The 19264-nt window shown below is 47.2% G+C and overlaps 1 protein-coding gene and 1 gene segment (V, D, J or C); both read right to left on the bottom strand.

Moving 5' to 3' along the window:
- Window positions 1-19264, bottom strand: part of LOC123744629 (T-cell receptor beta-2 chain C region-like) — a 605275-nt gene that overhangs the window by 155894 nt on the left and 430117 nt on the right.
- LOC106611442 (zinc transporter ZIP9) lies at window positions 922-18385 on the bottom strand. 2 transcript variants are annotated; one of them, XM_045723756.2, is made up of 8 exons: window positions 17425-18385; window positions 16742-16850; window positions 14355-14555; window positions 13526-13594; window positions 13232-13267; window positions 11276-11361; window positions 4638-4772; window positions 922-4471 (listed from the first exon to the last, which is right to left on the bottom strand). In XM_045723756.2, the coding sequence occupies exons 1-8, from the start codon at window positions 17524-17526 to the stop codon at window positions 4235-4237; spliced, it is 975 nt and encodes a 324-aa protein (XP_045579712.2). In that variant the 5' UTR covers window positions 17527-18385; the 3' UTR covers window positions 922-4234. The 2 variants fall into 2 exon arrangements, with proteins under 2 accessions (XP_045579712.2, XP_045579713.2); XM_045723757.2 differs by lacking the exon at window positions 13232-13267 and having other exon boundaries at window positions 17425-18383.

The following is a 19264-nucleotide window of genomic DNA, read 5'->3' as shown; positions in this document are numbered from 1 at the left end:
TCAGTATATACTTCAACATGTCTGTCCTGGTCACGTCTGGTGTGGGTGGACTAAATCAACATGTCTGTCCTGGTCACGTCTGGTGTGGGTGGACTAAATCAACATGTCTGTCCTGGTCGCGTCTGGTGTGGGTGGACTAAATCAACATGTCTGTCCTGGTCACGCCTGGTGTGGGTGGACTAAATCAACATGTCTGTTCTGGTCGCGTCTGGTGTGGGTGGACTAAATCAACATGTCTGTCCTGGTCGCGTCTGGTGTGGGTGGAGTAAATCAACATGCCTGTCCTGGTCACGCCTGGTGTGGGTGGACTAAATCAACATGTCTGTTCTGGTCGTGTCTGGTGTGGGTGGACTAAATCAACATGTCTGTCCTGGTCGCGTCTGGTGTGGGTGGAGTAAATCAACATGCCTGTCCTGGTCACGCCTGGTGTGGGTGGACTAAATCAACATGTCCCTTCTGGTCGTGTCTGGTGTGGGTGGACTAAATCAATATGCGCGCTATGGCGGAGGAGCGGTGCGGTCAGCATGTAAGGTGTATGGTTGAGTCACCGGGTAGTTGCCTGCTAGTGGATGGCTATTTAGCCTCTCTGTGTTAGTAATGGCTGTTTAACAGTCTGATGGCCTTGAGATAAGAAGCTGTTTTTCAGTCTCTCGGTCCCAGCTTTGATGCACCTGTACTGACCTCGCTTTCTGGATGGTAGCGGGGTGAACAGGCAGTGGCTCGGATGGTTGATGTCCTTGATATTTTTGGCCTTCGGGTGTTGTAGGTGTCCTGGAGGGCAGGCAGTGTGCCCCCGGTGATGCGTTGGGTAGACCGCACCACCCTCTGGAGAGCCCTGCGTGGCCAGTTGGGGGATAGCTCAGGGTTGGGTTTGATCTGGCCAGGACAGGTGACCAAACAGTCAGAGTCGGGACACATTGCACCAATTCATTTGTATTTATTTAAATAAATCATAAAAACACAGTTTTGCAACAGATTTAACTTTTTCACTATCAACAGATGGAAAAATGTCAGACTCCTTATGGAATGATCACATGACAATCCCCGAAGCATGAAGTCTACTGCTAACCCATGATGCCCCTCAACAACTCTCACACACACACACACACACACACACACACACACACACACACACACACACACACACCACACACGTCTTTTGACTAGATCCAGAAGGGTAGGAATTCACATCCCTCGACTAGATTCAAGAGGCTTCATGAGATCCACTTTTCACTAAGAACCAGTATGGAGGACATCCCTTTAGAACAGACTTACAGTCTGCAGCTGAAGGTACCGCAGTGTGCAGCTGAAGGTACCGCAGTGTGCAGCTGAAGGTACCGCAGTGTGCAGCTGAAGGTACCGCAGTGTGCAGCTGAAGGTACCGCAGTCTGCAGCTGAAAGTACCGCAGTCTGCAGCTGAAGGTACTGCGATGCACAACCACCTCTACAACCCCAGAGGAGAAGAGAGAGAGGGATAACTAGGCCCAAAATCTGTCTTCTCCAGCAGGTGGTGTTTTGTATGAAACATTTCGCTCATTAAGCCAGGAGACTTTGTACAGAGGTTAATGAATGTCAAATTTGGTTAACAAAAACAAATGTATGGCTTATTTGATTGAATAGGGGCATAGAGATGCCACTCTTTCTCAACCATCTGGTCAATATAATGGATAACTCTGTATGAGTAGACACGGACACCAGATCTCACAAAATTAACATGATTATTGCTGAGATTTTATAACATTGATTAGGACAGAAGATAAATTAAAGCAAAATCGGAGAGAGAAAAAAACTAAAGTCATTACGTCAGAACTGCTGTTTTGTTTGGCCCAAGTGCAAATAGCTAAGTCCCTCTTCACAGAAAGACACTACGTGGTCCAGACAAAGCCATCTGTCTGCACATAGATGGAACATCTACCGGTGTTTGTCTGTCTGTTGGCCTACACTCCATATTGCTGGTCCCTCAGTTCACAATTCATTATAATGCCTCTATTGGTCTGACTACTCACTGAAATATGACATGTATCCTACAATCACCCAGTCCACCACCATCAAGTAGACCAGGGACTATCCTACAATCACCCAGTCCACTACCATCAACTAGACCAGGGACTAACCTACAATCACCCAGTCCACCACCATCAACCAGACCAGGGACTAACCTACAATCACCCAGTCCGCCACCATCAAGTAGACCAGGGACTATCCTACAATCACCCAGTCCACCACCATCAAGTAGACCAGGGACTATCCTACAATCACCCAGTCCACCACCATCAACCAGACCAGGGACTAACCTACAATCACCCAGTCCACCACCATCAACCAGACCAGGGACTATTCTACAATCACCCAGTCCGCCACCATCAACTAGACCAGGGACTAACCTACAATCACCCAGTCCACCACCATCAACTAGACCAGGGACTATTCTACAATCACCCAGTCCGCCACCATCAAGTAGACCAGTAGCTATTCTACAATCACCCAGTCCACCACCATCAACTAGACCAGGGACTATCCTACAATCACCCAGTCCACCACCATCAAGTAGACCAGGGACTATTCTACAATCACCCAGTCCACCACCATCAAGTAGACCAGTAGCTATTCTACAATCACCCAGTCCACCACCATCAAATAGACCAGGGACTATCCTACAATCACCCAGTCCACCACCATCAACTAGACCAGTAGCTATTCTACAATCACCCAGTCCACCACCATCAACTAGACCAGGGACTATTCTACAATCACCCAGTCCGCCACCATCAAGTAGACCAGTAGCTATCCCGCAATCACTCAGGAAAACAGGTCTGGAGAGAACCACATTTTAAACTAAACGTGAAAGAAAGCTGGGTAATTTAAGGGCTGATATAAGTTTAGATCTTATGGTGTATAATTTAGAGGCTTGTCCTGGGGCCAGGGATTCCATTATGGTATATAATTTAGAGGCTGGTCCTGGGGCCAGGGCTTCCATTATGGTATATCATTTAGAGGCTGGTCCTGGGGCCAGGGCTTCCATTATGGTATATAATTTAGAGGCTGGTCCTGGGAGCCAGGGCTTCCATTATGGTGTATAATTTAGAGGCTGGTCCTGGGGCCAGGGCTTCCATTATGGTGTATAATTTAGAGGCTGGTCCTGGGGCCAGGGCTTCCATTATGGTGTATAATTTAGAGGCTGGTCCTGGGGCCAGGGCTTCCATTATGGTGTATAATTTAGAGGCTGGTCCTGGGGCCAGGGCTTCCCTTATGAGGCTAAAGCAAGACAGTCATCCTTTAAGCTGTTTACCCAACAAGGCGGCGGGGATTCCTTTTGTTATCGTTTGAACTGCAGATTGTCCCTTTAAGCCTCAGTTAACAGGTTAGCTAGAGTCTGTGGAAAGCAGTCTTACAGACAACATGTCTCTCAGATATCCAATGTCCTTTAACAGTACGGTAGATAAATCAATAGCCTATAGATCAGGCCAAACGTCATAGAAGTGCAACTACTCACATGTAAACTTCTAAATAGTTACTGATTCCACTAGCAAGAATATAAATATAGACTACATTTCATCTCACAGTACGAGCACCGTGTGTCAAAGTGCAAGCTCAACATAGCACATAAACATTGCTCTGAAAACCAGTGAGGGTGAAAAATCACTCTTGATTTAAAAACTTTACTTTTACTGCAAGATGTCACAAATATCTCTACATTTCTCACAGCCCAGTCCTCAACAACGACAACAACAAAAAAGCAGGTACATTAACATGAGTTCAGGAGTTGACAGTTCATTTGTAGCACTGAAACAGGATACAACCATGACCAACTCCCCTGCTATCTGTAAAGCCTACCTAGAGAGAACCATCCCCCCACACAAAAATAGAAAAATAAATGTCTGCTTAAAAGAAGCAGAAAACCTGGTAGCAGTCTTGTCATCAGTATCAGCAGACAGCACTTCCTTTAGAGTGTTGAACAAGTGGGAAGTCCTCGTTACTATGGTTACGACATCATCATCGTCCCTTTGTGTTGTCCAGTGTGGTTCCGATTCCACCCGCAGGTCGTTGTCCCGGAAACGAGGACACCAACAACCGCAATCCAACCAAATCAGAAGTCCATCAACAGAACAGGTAAATAAGACATTTGAGATGTGTGATAAGAGGTGTCTGTTAGGCTGCTTTCCCTCTAAACCCAGTCTTCCTCTCTACATCCCTCCTTTCCCTCTCCTCCTCTGGGTCTACTAGCGCTGTGTGTCTAGTGGTGGTGTCCAACAGACAGTACCAGCGGTATCAGACAGCCCAGAACCAGAGCCCCAACCTCCATCTTGCTCAGTCCCTTCGCTGCTTCCTTCCCCGGTGTGGGGGAGTGGCTGTGTCCGGTCCCGCCCACCTCGGGCAGAACGTGTACGGTGGCGACATACAGGAAGGTCCCGGCAGAGAACAGCATGGCCACGCCTGTGGCGTTCACGTTGGACAGTGCCTCTTTACTGCTCTGGAGGGGGAGAGCACAACAAAAAATTGGGGGTTGTTAGAATAGGGAGGGGGTTAGCAGGGTATTGGGGAAGGGGGTAGAGCTACGAGGGTAGTGGGGTATTGGGGAGGGGGTAGTGGGGAGGTGGTAGTTGGGTATTGGGAGAGATCATAGACATCCAACTGACCTGGCTGAGTCCTACGAAGGTAACCATGGCGAGGACAGGTGCTGCCAGGGCGAAGGCCAGCAGGTGTTTACGGATCCGGTTCCTCTCCAGACCAGCATGCATCAGGAAAGAGACCAGGCCAAAGGCTGCTGGGGCCTGGGGGGGAAAGATAGAGACAGGGTTTAAACACACATGGTTTAATTACGAGAGGAATTACAAAGAACAGACACACCTAGAAATATAGACGGAGTGTACAAACATTAAGAACACCTGCTCTTTCCATGACAGACTGACCAGGTGAAAGCTATGATCCCTTATTGATGTCACCTGTTAAATCCACTTCAAATCAGTGTAGCTGAAGGGGAGGAGACAGGTTAAAGAATGAGTTTTAAATAGGTAGCTGACTAGTGGTGGCTATTCAGCAGTCTGGTGGTCTGAGGGTAGAAACTATTGGCCAGTCTGACATGAGTCTCCTGTATTGCCGGTGTCTGAGTGATGGAAGCGGGGAGAACAGGCCGTGGCTCGGGTGGCTCGGGGTTCCTTGATGATCTTCTTGGCCTTCCTGCGACACCTGGTTATGTAGTTGTCCTGGTGGGCAGGCAGTGAGCACCCGATGGTGCGTTGGGCTGAGCGTTCCACTCTCTGTAGCGCCATGCGGTCCGTGGTGGTGGAGTTACTGTACCAACAGCCTCTGTAGAACACGGAGGTCCCTCGGGGACAGGAACAACTCCTTCAGCATCCTGATCTTGAGTCGCTGCTGTCGTGCCGCCTTCTTCGCCACGACGTCAGTGTGGTTTGATATTTCAGCTCCTAAGAGATGTGTACGCATGAGGCCGATACGTAAAGCTCATTAAAGAGCAGTTACGTGGGGTCGATACGTAAAGCTCATTAAAGAGCAGTGTTACGTGAGGCCGATACGTAAAGCTCATTAAAGAGCAGTGTTACGTGGGGCCGATACGTAAAGCTCATTAAAGAGCAGTGTTACGTGGGGCCGATACGTAAAGCTCATTAAAGAGCAGTGTTACGTGGGGCCGATACGTAAAGCTCATTAAAGAGCAGTGTTACGTGAGGCCGATACGTAAAGCTCATTAAAGAGCAGTGTTACGTGGGGCCGATACGTAAAGCTCATTAAAGAGCAGTGTTACGTGGGGCCGATACGTAAAGCTCATTAAAGAGCAGTGTTACGTGGGGCCGATACGTAAAGCTCATTAAAGAGCAGTGTTACGTGGGGCCGATACGTAAAGCTCATTAAAGAGCAGTGTTACGTGGGGCCGATACGTAAAGCTCATTAAAGAGCAGTGTTACGTGGGGCCGATACGTAAAGCTCATTAAAGAGCAGTGTTAGGGTTTCTTATTTTCTCTCATTTTATTCAGCTGTTACCAGGCACCTGCAAAAAACAGATGGCTCAGATGTGCAAGTACCTTTTGAATTTTGAATTACGCCCACGACGCGGCGGCCCCGTGGATGAGAACGGGGGCGTGCCCAACATGGTTCCTCCTGAAGTCCACAATCAGCTCCTTTGTTTTGCTGACGTTCAGGAGAGAAGATGTTTACCTGGCAGAGTACCTACCTCCCTGTTAAATACATTTTATCTTTCTTTTTTTAAGTTGGAAATGTGTGAGACCACACAGTCGTGGGTGGGTATACAGGGAGTACAGGATTTCACCCTTATGGGGCCCCCCGTGTGGAGAATCAGTGTTGAGGTAGTAATGTTGCATAGGGAGGAAGTTCAGTCCCAGGGCCCTTTGTGGTGATCTTAGAGGGCACTATGGTATTAAAGGCCGAGTTGTAGTTCATGAACAGCATCCACACATTCCTTTTATCCAGGTGGGTAAGGGCAGTGTGTAGTGCTTTGTATTTCCCGGCGGTCTTAATGCCCTCTAAAAAAAATCCACGCCTTGAGGCCAAAGTGGCCATTGTGCCCTTAGGCTGAAAATAATCATTATAATTCCCTTTTCCACACTTGTTTTATTTTATTGAACTAGGCAAGTCAGTTAAGAACAAATTCTTATTTACAATGACAGCCAAACCCGGATAACACTGGGCCAATTGTGCACCGCCCTATAGGACTCCCAATCACCATCAGAACCAGGACGTACCTGAGCTCAATTTCGAGTCTCATAGCAAAGGATCTGAAAATAAGGTATTTGTTTTTTTATTTCTAATAAATTTGCAAAAATGTATAAAAAAAAAATGTATAATGACCTTGGTGTTCTAGCAGATTGGGCCTCTTGAAAGCCAAATGTCCCTGCCCCTAAAATCACAAAAATCCAGGCCCTGGCATTGCGTCTCCCGTGGATCTGTCAGGTCGGTAGGCGAATTGGTGGGTCGAGTGTCTCGGGGGAGGGAGGTGATGTGATCTTTGACTAGCCTCTAGAACAGGCAAAAGCCAGCCCCTGGGGGCATATGCGGCCCGCGAACTGATTCAATACGGCCCGCGGAATCATGCTCAGATCACCAAGAAGTTTTGAAAAACGTATATGTTATTCAAAGTAAAAGCCCAATGAATACTCACCTTTGTGTAATGATTTAACTCCCACCGCTTGTGGGACATTTATTTTGAAAGCACGTATAAATAACAACTGTACGAGAACAGACAGTGACTGACAGGTTGACCCACATGTCACAGTTACAAATAGTAGCTCGCTAGAAATAGCGCAAAAATTAGTTTTCCCTAAGATAAAAAAATATAAAGGAAAGTTAGACAATGAATGTGGGGTGTTTCAGCAAAAGTGGACATCGAAATATTTATTTATTGAGGTATCAGGGAAAGCTGTGTGCTTAGTGTGCAAAGAGAGTATCGCTGTCTTGAAAGACTACAACTTGTCCCGACACTTCCAGACGAAGCATGCAGAGAAATATAGGAATGTCTCCTGAGCAGAGGGCAAGTGCATCAAAAGAGTTGCTTTCTCAGTTGCAAAAGCAGCAAGGACTTTCCACAAAACTGCATTCAGCAAACGACGGAATTGCGAGAGCTAGCTATGTACTGTCCCACAAAAAAAATGATAAACATAGCAAGCCATTCACTGAGGGTGAATTCATTAAAGAATGTTTAATTGACTCTGCAACAATACTTTGCCCGACAAGAGCTGTTTGAAAATGTTTCCCTGTCAAGATGAACAGTGTGTTGAGGACATCACAGAGAATATGGAACAACAGTTGAAAGAAGGTAAAGGATTTCACCTATTTCTCCTTGGCCCTGGATGAGAGCAGTGATGCACATGAAACAGCGCAGTTGTTGATATTCTTACGAGGCATAACCCCAGAACTCCAGAACCCCATAACCTCAGACTTTGAAACTACAGAGGAGCTTGCTTCATTGCAGTCAATGAAGAGCACAACCACAGGGAAAGATTTATTGGAGGAGGTTAATAAGCGTGTGGCAAAGCTGGGACTGAGTTTTGACAAGTTATCCAGGGTGACCTCTGATGGGTGCCCAAACTTGACAGGAAAAGTCATTGGCCTTTTGAAAAGGATACAAGATCAAGTAGCTGAGCTGAACCCAGAAATTATTTTCCTGCATTGCTTTATTCATCAGGAAGTGCTCTGTCAATGTGTTCAGAAAATGAGCCATGTTGTGGATACAGTCACTAAAGTGGTAAACTTCATAAGAGCAAAATCTTTAAACCAGAGGCAGTTTGTCTCACTGTTGGAAGAGTCGGGTCATGCAGATCTCCCCTACCACACAAACGTGAGATGGCTGAGTTTGGGGAAGGTGCTTAAAAGGGTGTGGGACCTGAAGTCGGAGATTGCTGAGTTTTTGCAAATGAAAGGAAAATATAAAGAATGGTTGGCTGATTTTACCTTCACTGTGGACAGACCTCATGAATGAACTGATTTCCAAACTACAAGGGAAGGGCCTTTTTGCACATCAGATGTAAATCCTTGTCAAAGCCTTCAAGGGACAATTACTCCTCCTGACCCGTCAAGTAGAAGCCAACAATCTCACCCACCTTCCCACACTACTAGTCTGTTCCCTATCAGATGAGAACAATCTCACCCACCTTCCCACACTACTAGTCTGTTCCCTATCAGATGAGAACAATCTCACCCACCTTCCCACACTACTAGTCTGTTCCCTATCAGATGAGAACAATCTCACCCACCTTCCAACACTACTAGTCTGTTCCCTATCAGATGACCAGCGGGGAGAAGTATACATCGCTGCTGCGTGCTTTGAACGGTGAGTTTTCTCGACGGTTTTGAGGATTTCAAAGTGTTGGAAAATGACATGCTGTTGGTTTCCTCTCCTTTCACCTTCAATATGGATAACGCTCCCACTGACCTGCAACTAGACCTTATCCATCTTCAGTCTGATGCAGTGATTGGAGAACTATTCAAAACAAATACCACTGACGAGGTTCTATGCATCTCTCGATGAACAAAACTTTCCAAAGATTAGGAGTCGAGCTCAGAAGACGTTTGTACTGTTTGGGTTAACCTACGCTACCGTTCAAAAGTTTGGGGTCACTTAGAAATGTCCTTGTTTTTGAAAGAAAAGCTCTTTTTTTTGTCCATTAAAATAACATCAAATTGATCAGAAATACAGTGTAGACATTGTTAATGTTGTAAATGACTATTCTAGCTGGAAACGACAGATTTTTAATGGAATATCTACAAAGGCGTACAGAGGAACAGACGTCTCACAAGTCCTCAACTGGCAGCTTCATTAAATAAAATCACCAGTCTCAACGTCAACAGTGAAGAGGCGACTCCGGGATACTGGCCTTCTAGGCAGAGTTGCAAAGAAAAAGCCATATCTCAGACTGGCCAATAAAAATAAAAGATTAAGATGGGCAAAAGAACACAGACACTGGACAGAGGAAGATTGGAAAAAAGTGTTATGGACAGACAAATCTAAGTTTGAGGTGTTTGGATCACAAAGAAGAACATTCGTGAGACGCAGAAAAAATGAAAAGATGCTGGAGGAGTGCTTGACGCCATCTGTCATCATGGTGGAGGCAATGTGATGGTCTGGGGATGCTTTGGTGCTGGTAAAGTGGGAGATTTGTACAGGGTAAAAGGGATCTTGAAGACGGAAGGCTATCACTTCATTTTGCAACGCCATGCCATACCCTGTGGACGGCGCTTAATTGGAGCCAATTTCCTCCTACAACAGGACAATGACCCAAAGCACAGCTCCAAACTATGCAAGAACTATTTAGGGAAGAAGCAGTCAGCTGGTATTCTGTCTGTAATGGAGTGGCAAGCACAGTCACCGGATCTCAGTCACCGGATCTCAACCCTATTGAGCTGTTGTGGGAGCAGCTTGACTGTATGGTACGTAATAAATGCCCATCAAGCCAATCCAACTTGTGGGACGTGCTTCAGGAAGCATGGGGTGAAATCTATGCAGATTACCTCAACAAATTGACAACTACAATGCCAAAGGTCTGCAAGGCTGTAATAGCTGCAAATGGAGGATTCTTTGACGAAATCAAAGTTTGAAGAACACAATTATTATTTCAACTAAAAGTCATTATTTATAACCTTGTCAACATCTTGACTATATTTCCTGTTCATTTGATGTAAGTTTTCATAGAAAACAAGGACATTTCTAAGTGACCCCAAACTTTTGAACGGTAGTGTAGGTACGTGAACAGACATTCAGTGATGAAATATAACAAGGCACAGATCATCTCTTACTGACTCTCACCTCTCAACAATCCTGCGTATAGCGACGTCAGAAACTATACCTGCCTTCACTGCTCTAGTCAATGTCCATCAGAGAATACACTCCTCACACTGATTGACTAGTTTAAATGTAATGTTGAGCTCTCTCTCTTTCTTGTGTTTTTGTGCATAACCCGTTAACAAGAGTTCTGTCCGTGGTGCTGAATGCACAGTGTGCGTTTCCCTCCGTGTAGTTCATTGCATGTTTAATAATGAAAATACCTACCAAAAGGAGAACATGGATGTGGTTTATTTCTGTGCATGTTAAAACAGTAAAATAAGTAGCATATCTGGACGTGATTTACAGTAGATATATCTGTCAATACAGTCATACTAATCCTGTAATATGATTCTGGCCCATGATGGTAAAAATGGTAAAAATATATTCTATATAATTGCCCAGACCTGCTCTAGTAGCGCTTCACGATAACGGAAGTGAGTGCTACGGTCTGTAGATTTTCAGTTCAGTTCAGTTCCCAGGGACGTTAATACCACACAAGTGGAAGCTTTCAATATACTTTGTATCATTAATTTACTGAAATGCTTTGATTATTTTGGCAGTTTTAAAAAAAATGTATTTTACCTTTATTTAACTAGGCAAGTCAGTTAAGAACAAATTCTTATTTTCAATGACGGCCTAGGAACAGTGGGTTAACTGCCTTGTTCAGGGGTAGAACGACAGATGTGTACCTTGTCAGCTCGGGGATTTGCAACCTTTCAGTTACTAGTCCAACGCTCTAACCCCTAGGCTACGCTGCCGCCTCGGTTACATGAAACTGAGTTGAATTGGTTAAACTAACTCCTAGTGCCATCAAATTGGCAGCTTTTTCAAGAGGGTGGGTGGGCACGTCACGTATCTTTGAGAGACAGAGGATCCAATATGGAAGGTAGGATGGAAGGAAGCTGTTAAACAACACAGTGAGATGGACTGTTGAAAACACAAGATGTAGAGAAGAAGATGAAAGTGTTGTTATTGTCACTGTACCTTGTGAAGCATGATGGCCACAAAGACAATGAGCTGAACACTGGTCTGGGACGTTGAAGCAGCTGCTCCGAGAGCCACTCCGTCAGCTGGAAGATCAGAATCAGTTTTATATTCCCAGCAGATTATGAAAAACATTAAGAAAACCTGCTCTAAAGTTGGGTAAATTAGACACGCATTCGTTCTTTATATTAATGTAGCATAGCCTATGCTGGAGCAAATGTAGGCATAACTGTTACAATAAAAAAGTTACACCCCGAGACGGTCCGCCTGTCCCTCCCTCCACCCCGAGACGGTCCGCCTGTCCCTCCCTCCACCCCGAGACGGTCCGCCTGTCCCTCCCTCCACCCAGAGACGGTCCGCCTGTCCCTCCCTCCACCCCGAGACGGTCCGCCTGTCCCTCCCTCCACCCCGAGACGGTCCGCCTGTCCCTCCCTCCACCCAGAGACGGTCCGCCTGTCCCTCCCTCCACCCAGAGACGGTCCGCCTGTCCCTCCCTCCACCCAGAGACGGTCCGCCTGTCCCTCCCTCCACCCAGAGACGGTCCGCCTGTCCCTCCCTCCACCCAGAGACGGTCCGCCTGTCCCTCCCTCCACCCAGAGACGGTCCGCCTGTCCCTCCCTCCACACCAGAGACGGTCCGCCTGTCCCTCCCTCCACACCGAGACGGTCCGCCTGTCCCTCCCTCCACACCGAGACGGTCCGCCTGTCCCTCCCTCCACACCGAGACGGTCCGCCTGTCCCTCCCTCCACACCGAGACGGTCCGCCTGTCCCTCCCTCCACACCGAGACGGTCCGCCTGTCCCTCCCTCCACACCGAGACGGTCCGCCTGTCCCTCCCTCCACACCGAGACGGTCCGCCTGTCCCTCCCTCCACACCGAGACGGTCCGCCTGTCCCTCCCTCCACACCGAGACGGTCCGCCTGTCCCTCCCTCCACACCGAGACGGTCCGCCTGTCCCTCCCTCCACACCGAGACGGTCCGCCTGTCCCTCCCTCCACACCGAGACGGTCCGCCTGTCCCTCCCTCCACACCGAGACGGTCCGCCTGTCCCTCCCTCCACACCGAGACGGTCCGCCTGTCCCTCCCTCCACACCGAGACGGTCCGCCTGTCCCTCCCTCCACACCGAGACGGTCCGCCTGTCCCTCCCTCCACACCGAGACGGTCCGCCTGTCCCTCCCTCCACACCGAGACGGTCCGCCTGTCCCTCCCTCCACACCGAGACGGTCCGCCTGTCCCTCCCTCCACACCGAGACGGTCCGCCTGTCCCTCCCTCCACACCGAGACGGTCTGCCTGTCCCTCCCTCCACCCAGAGACGGTCTGTCTATCCTCCATAATGAGATTGTCTGTTTCTCCCCCGAGTGTTGATCCATCATACAGAGGCTGTAGAGAAGACAGATTAAGACATCAGATATCATTTAACAGTTCCATTTCACGCCATGCTGTTCATATACATAATTTATTATAATAATTTTATCGGTTTCTCTCAGTTGTTTATCCCGTGAAAAGGGAGTGGTTTTGGGGCAGTAAATCCCAGTAACCGGGTTCCTGCCATTCAACCCTAACAGACTGACCAGGTGAATCCAGGTGAAAGCTATGATCCCTTATTGATGTCACCTGTTAAACCCACTTCAATCAGTGTAGATGAAGAGGCGACAGGTTAAAGAAGGATTTGTAAGCCTTGCGACAATTGAGACATGGATTGTGTATGTTTGCCATTCAGAGGGTGAATGGGGAAGACAAAAGATTTAAGTGCCTTTTAACAGGGTATGGTAGTAGGTGCCAGGCGCACCGGTTTGTGTCAAGAACTGCAACGCTGCTGGGTTTTTCACGCTCAACAGTTTCCTGTGTGTATCAAGAATGGTCCACCACCCAAAGGACATCCAGCCAACTGGACACAACTGTGGGAAGCATTGGAGCCAACATGGACCAGCATCCCTGTGGAACGCTTTCAACACCTTGTAGAGTCCATGTCCTGATGAATTGAGACTGTTCTGAGGGGAAAAGGGGGTGACAGTATATTAGGAAGGTGTTCTTAATGTTTGGTATACTCAGGGCACATGTACCAGGAATTTGACCTAATGAATTTGACCTATAATAAACAGAATATACACCCCAAATATTTGACAATCCACATACAGTATGTACAGTAGATAAGATGCAGAATCCACCTACAAGCCTCCATAGACTTCCACTCTCTCTTCTTCCTAAAACATTTTGGTCAGAAACATTGTATAATGAAGCCAGCTTACCTGCCGCATGGACCACCAGTCCCAAGGTGGTGGTGATCTTTGAGCTGGCAATCCTCGCAGACTCTGGATCTAAACACACACACACACACACACACACACACACACACACACACACACACACACACACACACACACACACACACTCACACACACACTCGCACACACACACACACACACACACGCACACACACACACTCTCTCGCCTTGTAACAAATCAGAACCCTGAGGGCTGATTTCTCTAGAGAGATTAAGACCTGGCGATGCTCCACTGAGCATGTGTCTTAGTCCAGGACTAGGCTTAATCTGTCCAGGGAAACGTCCTTCACCCCACACTGACTGCCACTGCTGTGTGTCAAATTAAATCAAATTTTAGTCGTTATATGCGCAGAATACCGTGAAATGCTTACTTACAAGCCCTTAACCAACAATGCAGTTGAAGAAATAGAGTTAAGAAAATATTTTATAAATAAACTAAAGTTAAAAAATGTAATAAAAAAGTAACACAATAAAATAACAATAACGAGACTATATACAGGGGGTACCAGTACCGAGTCAGTGTGCGGGGTTACAGGTCAGAGGTAATTTGTACATGTAGGTAGGGGTGAAGTGACTATGAATAGATAGTAAACAGCGAGTAGCAGCAGTGTAAAATGTTTTATTTAATTGTCCAGACTGACCGTCAACACTGCTGCTGTGTGTGTGTGTGTGTGTGTGTGTGTGTGTGTGTGTGTGTGTGTGTGTGTGTGTGTGTGGACTGACCGTCAACACTGCTGTGTGCGTGTGTGTGTGTGTGTGTGTGTGTGTGTGTGTGTGTGTGTGTGAGACTAACCGTCAACACTGCTGTGTACGTGGGCGCTTCCTATCTGGTCGACCAGCAGCATGAAGACAAACCCCAGGACCAGGGAAACTCCGATGAAGGCATGGAGGTGCTCGTGGCTGTGCTCCCCACTGAGCCCCAGAGCTGCATCCACACCTTCCCTGGGCTCAGACACCTCTACCCCCTTCACCTGGCCAGGGGCATGGTGCACACCTACACAGAGAGAGAGACTGAGACCCTAACCCATACAGTAGAGACAGAGACCCTAACCCAGACAGTAGAGACAGAGACCCTAACCCAGACAGTAGAGACAGAGACCCTAACCCAGACAGTAGAGACAGAGACCCTAACCCAGACAGTAGAGACAGAGACCCTAACCCAGACAGTAGAGACAGAGACCCTAACCCAGACAGTAGAGACTGAGACCTTAACCCAGACAGAGACCCTAACCCAGACAGTAGAGACAGAGACCCTAACCCAGACAGTAGACAGAGACCCTAACCCAGACAGTAGACAGAGACCCTAACCCAGATAGTAGAGACAGACCCTAACCCAGACAGTAGAGACTGAGACCTTAACCCAGACAGAGACCCTAACCCAGACAGTAGACAGAGACCCTAACCCAGACAGTAGACAGAGACCCTAACCCAGACAATAGACAGAGACCCTAACCCAGACAGTAGAGACTGAGACCCTAACCCAGACAGTAGAGACAGAGACCCTAACCCAGACAGTAGAGACAGAGACCCTAACCCAGACAGTAGAGACAGAGACCCTAACCCAGACAGTAGAGACAGAGACCCTATCCCAGACAGTAGAGACAGAGACCCTAACCCAGACAGTAGAGACCCTAACCCAGACAGTAGAGACTGAGACCTTAACCCAGACAGAGACCCTAACCCAGACAGTAGAGACAGAGACCCTAACCCAGACAGTAGACAGAGACCCTAACCCAGACAGTAGAGACTGAGACCCTAACCCAGACAGTAGACAGAGACCCTAACCCAGACAGTAGACAGAGACCCTAACCCAGACAGTAGACAGAGACCCTAACCCAGACAGTAGAGACAGAGACCCTAACCCAGACAGTAGAGACAGAGACCCTAACCCAGACAGTAGAGACAGAGACCCTAACCCAGACAGTAGAGACAGAGACCCTAACCCAGACAGTAGAGACAGAGACCCTAACCCAGACAGTAGAGACAGAGACCCTAACCCAGACAGTAGAGACTGAGACCTTAACCCAGACAGAGACCCTAACCCAGACAGTAGAGACTGAGACCCTAACCCAGACAGTAGAGACAGAGACCCTAACCCAGACAGTAGAGACTGAGACCCTAACCCAGACAGTAGAGACAGAGACCCTAACCCAGACAGTAGAGACAGAGACCCTAACCCAGACAGTAGAGACAGAGACCCTAACCCAGACAGTAGAGACAGAGACCCTAACCCAGACAGTAGAGACAGAGACCCTAACCCAGACAGTAGAGACTGAGACCCTAAACCAGACAGTAGAGACAGAGACCCTAACCCATACAGTAGAGACTGAGACCCTAACCCAGACAGTAGAGACTGAGACCCTAACCCAGACAGTAGAGACAGAGACCCTAACCCAGACAGTAGAGAGAGAGACCCTAACCCAGACAGAAGAGACGAGAGACGGGCGGCTAACCCAGACAGTAGAGATAGAGACCCTAACCCAGACAGTAGACTGAGACCCTAACCCAGACAGTAGACTGAGACCCTAACCCAGACAGTAGAGACAGAGACCCTAACCCAGACAGTAGAGACAGAGACCCTAACGCAGACAGTAGAGACAGAGACCCTAACCCAGACAGTAGAGACAGAGACCCTAACGCAGACAGTAGAGACTGAGACCCTAATGCAGACAGAGATCCTAACGCAGACAGTAGAGGAGAAAGCTAGTCATGAAGCGCTGGGCATCTTGTTGTTGTGACATGTATTATCTGAATTAGGCTCTGAACTTCAGAGAGTTTACTTCACTATCGTTGGACCAGGGCTAGCTAACGGTGGACCAGGGATAGCTAACCTTGAACCAGACCAGGGCTAGCTAACCTTGGACCAGGGCTAGCTAACCTTGGACCAGGGCTAACTAACCTTGGACCAGGGCTAGCTAACCTTGGACCAGGGCTAGCTAACCTTGGACCAGGGCTAGCTAACCATGGACCAGGGCTAGCTAACCATGGACCAGGGCTAGCTAACGGTGGACCAGGGCTAGCTAACGGTGGACCAGGGCTCGCTAACAGTGGACGAGGGCTAGCTAACCTTGGACGAGGGCTAGCTAACCTTGGACCAGGGTTAGCTAACATTGGACCAGGGCTAGCTAATGTTGGACCAGGGCTAGCTAACGTTGGACCAGTATGCAGATTGAGTCTCACCCTCCAGGACCTCCTCATACAGGGCATGCACCCCCTCAGGGATGATGACAGCCAGGGCAGTACCACACAGCAACCCTGCTCCCAGGACCGTCACCAGCTTCAGTTTCTCCTGCAGGACCGGACAACCAGGACATCAGCAGGACAACCAGGACAGAGGGTTCATCAGCAGGACAGGACAACCAGGACAGAGGGTTCATGAGCAGGACCGGACAACCAGGACAGAGGGTTCATGAGCAGGACCGGACAACCAGGACAGAGGGTTCATGAGCAGGACCAGACAACCAGGACAGAGGACAGGCAGGACAGGAGGAACTTTGGCCTCCGAATAGCAATTATTAGGCTAGCTAACATCACTGAAGATGTAGAATTGCATGTGACGGTTAGAACAGTCTGATCGATACACTAAAATGTGTGCCTTTATTTTATTTAACTAGACAAGTCAGTTAAGAACAAATTCTTATTTCTAATGACTGCCTTGTCAGATCAGGGGCAGAATGACAGATTGTTACCTTGTCAGCTCAGGGATGCGATCTTACAACCTTTCGGTTACTAGTCCAACGCTCTAACCACTAGGCCGCCCCTTATGTGCATAGTAATCTCAGTAGCTAAGGACTTCAGCTGAAGACTCCACTTCCAAGTTCAATTTTGTTACTCAGAAAAGTTGTAGTTTGAGTGCTACTCACCTCTGAGAAGTTGACAGCTAGAGGAATGGTTCCAGACACATAACATCCCACTAGCATAGCCAGGGACAGCAGGCTGATCGAAGTGAAGTCGTCCATAGACATAATTCAAGCTGTGCTTTGCTAGCAACAATTAGCCTGACTATTGGAAAGTGGTAGTTAGAGCGGTAAACTCAGACTAGTCTGAATCCAGAAACTGACTAGCTAGATAGGTTGGCAAGCTTGATTGCTAGACAGATAACGCCAACTGTAAAAAATAACACTAAATCAAAAGGCACCTCTCTTTTCCCAGTAGCACTGACTTTGGTGATAAATACTTTGTTGAGGGAAAATGTAACGAGATATGATTGTGATGTGTCGTCTCACCTAACTATCTTAAAACGAATTCATGAATTGTAAGTCGCTCTTGTATCAGAGCGTCTACTTAATGACTAAAATGTCAAACAAACAATGATCACAAAAATCGACTTCGCAGCAATGATAGCTAGCTAAAACTAGCTGCACCGAGGTCTGACAGCCATGTTGTCAGTTCCGCTATCTAGTTAGCTAAATAACTAAACGATTTAACGAGGCACCACGGTATTGACCTTGAACACGGTTGTTTATGCAATCGTGTCAATCTAGCAAATCTGATTCTTACTTTTGCAGAAATCTAACATCGTCCAGTAGTAGCTACTGTAACGTTAGTAAATTAGATGGTCTGCTAGGCTAACTATCTTCCATCACAAGTCTTGTTGCTTACAGTTGACACGTTGTCATCTCTAGAAAATGTATTGCCCATATCGTACTCTTCAATGTAGCTATTTGTTTAAAAAAATGAGCAACACTAATTGCACTTAACTATTATTCTTTATAGCTATCTAGCTCAAAATGTTTCTGCCAAATGTAGCACTTCCGGGTAACGCTCCTCGTTCATGCCAAGTAAACGTGCCATGCGCACTGACAAAATCTGCTTTCTTCCTCTGTTTACTTTTCTTCACTGACTTTGTGGACCGACACGTCAGATGTTTCAAACATAAACCAATGTATTGCATGTATAAAAAAAGTACAACTGTTTTAGCTGGTTGGGGTTAATCTTTTCTTAGAACTAGTCAGATATGTCTTCTCTCTCTAACTCCCACTGCTGCAACTCTAAAATACAACTATACAAAAATATTATTTTATATATATATATATATATATATATATATATATATATATATATATATATATATATATATATAGTAAAAAAAGCTTATTTAATCATATCATAATTTTATTTGGCCTTTATTCAACCAGGTAAGTCATTAGAACACATACTATTTTGCCATAACGACATGTACCCTTATGCCTCAAACACAGATGAATGGGTTGTTAAAATACTCTTTACATCAAAGCTCCCGAGTGGCGCAGCGGTCTAAGGCACTGGACCTCAGTGCTAGAGGCGTCACTACAGACACCCTGGTTCTAATACAGGCTGTATCACAACCTCCCAACCGTGATTGGGAGTCCCATAGGGCGGTGCACAATTGGGCCAGTGTTGTCCGGGTAAGGATGTGGCCAGGGTAGGCCGTCATTGTAAATAATCATTTGTTCTTCTACCCTCCAGGTATAGACCAGTATAGACCCCCTACTCTCCAGGTATAGACCCCTACCCTCCAGGTATAGACCAGTATAGACCCCTACCCTCCAGGTATAGACCCCTACTCTCCAGGTATAGACCATTATAACCCCTACCCTCCAGGTATAGACCCCTACCCTCCAGGTATAGACCCCTACCCTCCAGATATAGACCAGTATAGACACCTACCCTCCAGGTATAGACCAGTATAGACCCCTACCCTCCAGGTATAGACCAGTATAG

The sequence above is a fragment of the Salmo salar genome, chromosome 09 (genome assembly GCF_965601325.2).
Source record: "Salmo salar chromosome 09, fSalSal1, whole genome shotgun sequence".
Classification (NCBI taxonomy): domain Eukaryota; kingdom Metazoa; phylum Chordata; class Actinopteri; order Salmoniformes; family Salmonidae; genus Salmo; species Salmo salar.
Note: the sequence above shows the minus strand (reverse complement) of the source record. Positions and strands in the feature narration are given on the sequence as shown.